Source organism: Nuphar pumila, chromosome 3 (assembly GCF_984573655.1).
Source record: "Nuphar pumila chromosome 3, dmNupPumi1.hap1.1, whole genome shotgun sequence".
Classification (NCBI taxonomy): domain Eukaryota; kingdom Viridiplantae; phylum Streptophyta; class Magnoliopsida; order Nymphaeales; family Nymphaeaceae; genus Nuphar; species Nuphar pumila.
In genome coordinates this window covers 43786464-43794852 of record NC_143251.1, presented here as the reverse complement: position 1 = coordinate 43794852, position 8389 = coordinate 43786464, and the positions used below count along the sequence as shown (strand labels likewise).

General features: G+C 40.0%; 1 protein-coding gene across 1 annotated transcript; it reads left to right on the top strand.

The window, feature by feature from the left end:
* The first annotated feature begins 6821 nt into the window (after window positions 1-6821).
* On the top strand, window positions 6822-8147 carry LOC149842746 (uncharacterized). Its single transcript, XM_090001558.1, has 2 exons — window positions 6822-7055; window positions 7878-8147. The coding sequence occupies exons 1-2, from the start codon at window positions 6834-6836 to the stop codon at window positions 7962-7964; spliced, it is 309 nt and encodes a 102-aa protein (XP_089857684.1). The 5' UTR covers window positions 6822-6833; the 3' UTR covers window positions 7965-8147.
* The last annotated feature ends 242 nt before the right edge of the window (window positions 8148-8389 follow it).

Here is an 8389-nt window from a genome sequence, read left to right as displayed (position 1 = left end):
ACCGTCCGCTGGTCCCACCGTTCGCCGCCCGGAGAAAGGTAACGCCCTCCCCCTCCCGTTTCCGGCAAGGGGTTAACCCCCTGCCGGAAACGGCAGGGGGTTAACCCCCTGCGTGCCGTTTCCGGCAGGGGGTTAACCCCCTCCCGGTTCACACAGGGGGTTAACCCCCTCCCGGTTCACACAGGGGGTTAACCCCCTACCGTTTCTGGCAGGGGGTTAACCCCCTCCCGGTTCACATAGGGGGTTAACCCCCTGCCGTTTCCGGCAGGGGGTTAACCCCCATTTTCATGCAGAGGGTTAACCCCCTGCCGTTTCTGGCAGGGGGTTAACCTCCTCCCGGTTCACACAGGGGGTTAACCCCCTGTCGTTTCCGGCAGGGGGTTAACCCCCGTTTTGACGTAAGGGGTTAACCCCCTGCCGTTTTCGGCAGGGGGTTAACCCCCTTCCGGTTCACGCAGGGGGTTAACCCCCATTTTCACGCAGGGGGTTAACCCCCTGCCATTTCCGGCAGGGGGTTAACCCCCTCCCGGTTCACAGGGGGTTAACCCCCTCCCGTTTCCGGCAGGGGGTTAACCCCCTCCCGGTTCACAGGGGGTTAACCCCCTCCCGTTTCCGGCAGGGGGTTAACCCCCTTCCGGAAAACGGAGGGGGTTAACCCCCGCGTTTTTCGGCAGAGGTTTAACCCCCGCGTTTTCCGGAAGGGGGTTAACCCCCTGCATTTTTCGGCAGAGGACCCTTGCCCCTTGCCTTTCCGGTAGGGGGTCGACCCGGGCAGGGGGTCGACCCCCTGTCGGAACAGCAGGGGAGTCGACCCCTTGTCAGAACAGTTTTTTTTCCGTGGTGACTTCATTTTAAAAAATTGTTTTTTTGTGCAGATTTCTCAACGGAACCAACTCGTGCTCGGCCACCTGTGGTAAGTAAATGACAAAAACAATGCAAATCGGGTAAATACCCGTGGTGAGTAAGTGATGCAAACGTATCACATGTTATTTAATTTATTGAATGCAGCACTTTATTGTTCACACACTCACTTAGTTGTTGATATCTAGGACTGCTTTGTTGGAGTTCGGAGATCATGCTGAGCATGATTTTAATGTAGAAATATGGAAGTGTTCTTATTTTTGGAGTACGGAGTCCATGCTAAGCATGGTAGTAGTTAGTGAGATATTGAAGTGTGTTTGCTGCAGGTACATGTTTGCCATTTATTTGATATGAATGATTATGATGTATTGCAATATTTGATGTAATTGTATCCATGCTTGCATGTAGTTACTTTCAATTTGATTTTGACTTCCATGTTAAATTTTATAATAAAAGCATGCTTCAAATGATTGTATCATGTCATTAATAGTTTGCACATGAAAATATTAAGTTATCAATGCATGCATCAAAATTCTTGTTATTGTTTGACATAGTATATTGCATGATAAATTTGATATTTTCTTCATCGTCGCATTCTGATTGTTTTTTTCTTAATTCGTTAGGATACTATTCGTAACATCATACGACAGAATGACTGCAAACCGTGAATGGATGTACCGTAGGATAGTGGACAATGAGTTATCGCATGAATATATGGATGGTGTCGATAGTTTTATTGAATTTGCAACGGCGAGTGTCAGTACGGTAGATCCCACAGGTCGGATTAGGTGTCCCTGCAAGATTTGTAAGAATAATCGATTTGTAGAACCTCATGGCGTTAGACATCACCTATACAGGAAGGGTTTTGTGAGTGATTATCAGAACTGGGCGTTTCATGGAGAAGAATTTAGAAACGATTTTGATGCACGGGTGAATGTGGTGCACGATAATCCATATACGAATTTGATATTTGATGCTGCAGGAACAGAACTGGGTTCTGCTATGAGTTCTAGTGATGTAAGAACTGTCGTAGATGAAGAATCACCAAACGATGCAGCTAGTAGATTTTATGATTTACTTAAAGATGCTGATGAGCCACTTTGGAACGGTTGTGAGAGTCACACTATCTTGTCTGCAGTTCTTCAACTAATGAATTTGAAGTCCGAGTATAATTTGAGTCAATCATGTTTTGACCGTTTGTGCATGATTGTGAAGAGTATGTTGCCTAAAGATGAGAAATTGCCACAAAATTTCTATCGTGCGAAAGTTATGGTCAACGCTCTAGGTATGGGTTACAAAAAGATTGATGCTTGTCCAAATCACTGCATGTTGTATTTCAAGGAGCAGGAAAACGACATATCATGCCCGTCATGTGGGCATCCTCGGTTCAAGCCAAAGACAAGAGGCAATGGTAGCACGAGATCAAAGGAAGTTTCATACAAGTCGCTCCGCTACTTTCCTATCACTCCTAGATTGCAGCGATTGTATATGTCTTCAAAGACAGCTAAACACATGAGATGGCATGCAAATAAAGTTCGACACGATGAAAACAAGATCACGCATCCTGTTGACGCTGAAGCTTGGAAGCACTTTGATCGTACTCATCAGAACTTCGCAATGGAAGTGCGAAATGTTAGACTCGGTCTATGTACAGATGGATTTAATCCATTTGGGGGTAGATCAACTCCATACTCATGCTGGCCAGTATTTGTAACTCCATACAACCTTCCACCAAGCTTATGTATGAAACGTCCAAATCTTTTCTTGTCTCTGTTGATCCCTGGTCCGACCTCACCTGGCCAAAATCTTGATGTATATCTAAGGCCATTGATTGATGAATTAAAAGTACTGTGGGATGACGGTGTTACCACGAATGATGCCCACAAAAAACAAAATTTCAACATGAAGGCCGCTGTTCTATGGACAATCAGTGACTTCCCTGCATATGGTATGTTATCTGGTTGGAGCACACATGGGAGGTTGGCTTGTCCGTACTGCATGGAGGATTCCAAAGCTTTTAGATTGAGGCATGGAAGGAAGCCTTGCTGGTTTGATTGCCATCGTCGATTTCTACCCAGCGATCATCCGTTCCGACGTCAAAAGAATGCATTTACAGCAGGCACAACTGAAATGGAAGGTCCATCCTCAAGATTGTCTGGCATAGAGATTTTAAGAAGATTGCGATACTTTCCAAATGTATTAACAGATGCCCGCAGTCCTACACCCTTCCGTGGATTTGGGAAGGAACACAATTGGACGAAAAAATCTATTTTTTGGGAACTACCGTATTGGCCGACCCTATTGATACGACATAATTTGGATGTGATGCATGTAGAGAAAAATGTGTTTGATAATGTGTTCAATACAGTAATGAATATTAAAGGAAAAACGAAGGATAATCCGAAGGCCCGTATGGATTTAAAATTAATATGTAAAAGACCAGAATTGGAACTCAAAGAGTATAATGGCAAAGTACTGAAACCAAAGGCGAAGTACGTGCTCGGACCTGATCAAATAAAACATGTATGTCAATGGTTGAGACAACTGAGATTTTCAGATGGATATGTCTCTAACATTGCTCGGGCTGTGAAGATTGACGATGGACAGTTATATGGGTTGAAGAGCCATGATTGTCATATCTTTATGCAACGATTGATACCCCTAGCATTCCATGATATGTTAGACAAACCTATATGGGGGGTATTGTCTGAGTTGAGCGGATTTTTCAGAACATTGTGCGCATCGGAGGTCATTGTATCAGATGTAAAGAATCTCGAGGACTCTGTCATCACCACTGTTTGTCTGTTAGAAAAGATATTTACGCCAGCATTTTTCGATGTTATGGAACATTTGATCATACATCTGCCATATGAACTAAGGGTTGGTGGCCCTGTGCAATATCGATGGATGTACCCATTTGAAAGGTATATGTTTTTTTATATTTGTCTCTTTAATGACAGATATTTAAAATTTGAAATGTATATTCTTGTCAGATGCATGTTCGACCTAAAAAAAAAGGTTCGTAATAAAGCAAGAGTAGAAGGCTCTATTTGTGAGGCGTACACTTTAGAAGAGATTTCAAATTTCTCATCTATGTACTTCGAACCTCATATTTCAACACGTTACACATGCCCGCCCCGTAACGATGATGGAGAACAAGTAACTGTAGCTGACAAGCTGTCGATATTTCAACGACTTGGGCATGCATTTGGTAGTTGCCGATCAAGGCTATTGACAGATCGAGAGCAAGATGCAGCACACATCTATATTCTTTTTAATTGTTCAGCGATCGACCCATACATCGAGTAAGTATATGTATATGCAACTCAATTATAAATCCTTTTATGTTCTATATGTGGATACATGGCTCGGTAATATAAGTATTTATGGTTTGCAGACGATTTGATCTGGAGTTGCAAAGCAAAGTTTCACATCTCACTAATGCAGAAGTACAAAAAGAACGTGAAACTAAGTTTGTGGAGTGGTTGAAACAGTTGGTAAAGAAGCTAACATAAATTTTGTACTTATAAACAACACTAAGTTACTTAATTGATCGTGATCACAATAATTGTTTATGTCTGTGCGTAGGTTCGCCATGGTGATGTTAAAGATCAAGGAATATGTGATTTAGAAAATGGTCCGACCAAAGTTGTGCAATGCTACAACGGGTATATCGTAAATGGTTATCGATTCCATACAAAAGACTACGGTATAAACAAATCAACGATAAATAGTGGCGTGTGTGTCAAGGGTAGCAGCTACGGTGAAAATGAACATGATTACTACGGTGTTATAGAGGAAATAATGGAGTTGACTTACTTAGGCATGAATAACAGGGTTACGGTATTCAAGTGTCATTGGTTTGATCCAACTGCAACAAGACTCGACAAAGCTTCAGGCATTGTGGAGGTGAATCATAAATCCAGGTTTGGAACATATGAACCATTCATATTAGCCTCGCAAGCTCAACAAGTTTATTATACTTCATATCCGAGTATAAAAAAGTCAGATAGAAATGAATGGTGGGCAGTTTGCAAGGTGAAATCCAAACTATACCCCGAGTATGATCAGTTACAAGAAGATGAGTTAGCTGAAGACAGTGATTACTATCAATCAGATGATGTCTGTGACTTCGCTTATGGTCACGATGTTGCGCATGATATGCATGTCATATCTCCATTGGCTGATGAAACATTCATAGAGGAATGTGATCCAAATGATGTACCAAGTGGATGGGCAAACAATGAAGAAGAAGAAGAAGAAGAAGAAGAAGAAGAAGAAGAAGAAAGTCAAACTAGTGACGAGGAAGAATTCTCAAGCTAGTGAAAAAAATCTTATACTACAAACCTCTATTTAAATGCATTGTAATACTTGATGTGAGTTGTATTGCAATACTTGGTGTGAATGATTAAAAATTTTATTTCAATGTATTGTAATACTTGATACGAATGATTCGAATGCATTGTAATTTATCTGAATGTATTATAATTTATGCAATTAACGAATGATTTGAATTAGTGCAATACTTGATGTCAATGATTTGAATTATTTGAATGCATTGCAATGCTTGATGTGAATGACTTGAATGCATTGTAATACTTGATGTGAATTATTTGAATGTATTGTATGACATATGTTATTTGTTAGAATATGGTTCGTGGAGGTTATAGTGGTCGCTCATCCAGTAGTAGCCAGGCTCAACCTTCATCTTCACGGGCTCCTGTGATAGGTATATCATATAACTAATTAGATGCTTGATTAGTTCAAATGCACATTCTGAGAACTTGGTGTGTATTTTTTTACAGATGATGTTGCGCCTGTATACGACCCACCTACACCAGTTGATCGCACAAGTCAACAGCCAACACAGGAAACAGGGTCTTCACAGGCTGGCACAAGAAGACTCATTCGAATAGTGTATATCGATAATCGACCGTAAGTATTTTGTTTTCAATTATTGCATATCTTTTAAATATTTTATATTGATATTTACTGTGTAACAATTCATGTGCAGCACGAGGTTTGAGCCACAAGAAGTAGTACGGGAGATTAGGAATTCACTTCTTCAACATCTACCAGGACCAGTTGCTCAATGGAAAGAGTACCCAAAGGAGGTATTAGACAGATTGTGGTCCTCATTCATGGTATACAGTTGTTCCTCATAGTTAATGTGTTTCATATTTAATTTATTTAAGCAATGTCTACTAACTTTCTGAAAATATTTGTAGGCTTCGAATCGCTTTGCAACTACGGTGGAAGAAAATGATGCAAGGAAGGTGTGGCAGAAGGTGGCTGCCAATCGATTTGCAGACATGCTGCACACTATGAAGACTGCAGCAAAAAAAGCATCTGGCGTAGTAGATGATCCATTACTGTGGAAGGGCCATGGTCCTATTACTATCAGGAGAGATTACTGGGATGAAATGTGCGATATGTGGGCGGGAGATGCATTTAAAAATCGCTCTGCGAAGGCTTCACAAAATCGATCGAAGATGCCCGAAGCCCATCTACACACAGGTGGATCTAAGACATTTGGGAGCCACCTAAAGAAAATGGTAACTCATCAATATATAATATTAATTTTATAAGTATAGTTGCAAATTTGTGTACTAAATCTTTTGTCATTTAACTTCGCAGGAAGCAGAAAAAGGAGGCAGTGTACCATATAAGGATGTGTTTGTAGAAACACATAAACGGAAGACCACGGGAGTCTTCGTATCAGAGAAGGCGAGAACGACAACGGTATGTATTAATTCTATTAATAATCATTGCAATATATATGCAAGTCATCATAATGTTATCATTAATTATTAATGAATACTTTAAACATTATTTTGTAGGAGGCATATGAGCAACAAATGGTAGAGCGATATGGTGAAGACGCTACTCAGCATCCATCATTTGATCCTACAGCATGGGTGACTGCAGCAGGTGAACCCAAAAAAGGTCGCGTGTTCGGGTTTGGGAGTAATATGAACACTTCACCAGTTATTGGTTCTTCCAGTTACGGCTCACCAACTTCTTGCGCCGACATAAGCTCCAAGCAGCCGACTATTCTTTCCGGTGATGATGTACGCGAGATCATTAATGAATCACTGAATAACTACTTCCAATACACCGTCGCCCCCTTTCTCCGAAATGAGATCAAGGCCGCTGTTCAGGATAGGGGATCTTCGATTCCAGGTCCCTCTCAGGTATAATCACATATATAGTTTTTTTGACTATCTTAAAGCACATCTGAGCATGGTAGAATCACATATAGAGTTTTTCTAGATGCCTTAGAACACATATGAACATGCTATAATCACATATTCAATTTTTTTACTGCCTTAGCACACATATGAGCATGATAGAATCACATATATATATATTTAACTTTTTGTCTGTCTTAGAGCACATATGAGCATGATAGAATCACATATAAAGTTTTTTTGATTGCATTAGAACACATAAGCATGCTATAATCACATATTCAGTTTTTTTACTGCCTAAGAACACATATGAGCATATTATAATCACATATTCTGTTTTTTGACTGCCTTAGCACACATATGAACATGCTATAATAACATATAGAGTTTTTTAACTGCCTTAGAACACATATGAACATGTTATATATCATTTATGATAGAATCACATATAAAATTTTTGGCTTTGCCTGCCTTAGAGCACATATGAGCATGCTATATTCACATATTCAATTTTTTTACTGCCTTAGCACACATACGAGCATGATCGAATCACATATATAGTTTTTTGCTTGCCTTAAAGCACATCTGAGCATGGTAGAATCACATATAGAGTTTTTTTATATGCCTTAGAACACATATGAACATGCTATAATCACATATTCAATTTTTTGACTGCCTTAGCACACATATGAGCATGATAGAATCACATATAGAGTTTTTTTATTGCCTTAGATCACACATGAGCACATGATAGAATCACATATAGTGTGTAATTTATTTCATTATATTTTGTTTATCAATACTGACTGTTCTTTTCTTGTGTAGGCTGCTAGCGATAATCAGGGTAGTGGAGCTGAAGGGACAGATAAAGACAATGAACAAGAAGACGCACAAAATCTTGGCGATGATTAGAGGACTGTGTTGAAGAAGTTCTATTTTTTTTATTTTTCCTAATTGTAATTGTTGAATTGTAAATAATTAAACTTCTTAGTTTTAAGGTGGAACGATTAATTATTATAGATACTTGTTATATGAATTTTTTTGTGTGGTTTGTTTTTTATTTACAGGAAATATAAATTGTACAGGAAATATAAATTGTACAGTTCTCCGTAATTAATTTTTAAATAAATTTTTTTTGATTTTTTTTCGTTTTTGCGACGGATTAGCGACGGATGATTCCGTCGCTATTCGTATTAATCTAGCGACGGCTTAGCGACGGAATTAAATCCGTCGCCACGCCGTGGTCGCCGTTTAGTACCGGCGGATTGGCGACGGAATATAGCGCTCGTTATTCCGTCGCAATTAGCGACGGACTTGGCGACGGAATAATTCCGTCG

Coding starts and splice junctions, on each gene's coding strand:
- LOC149842746 (XM_090001558.1), top strand. CDS start 6,834: ATGAACACTTCACCAGTTATTGGTTCTTCCAGTTACGGCTCACCAACT. Junction 7,056..7,877: donor CGATTCCAGGTCCCTCTCAG/GTATAATCACAT, acceptor TTTCTTGTGTAG/GCTGCTAGCGATAATCAGGG.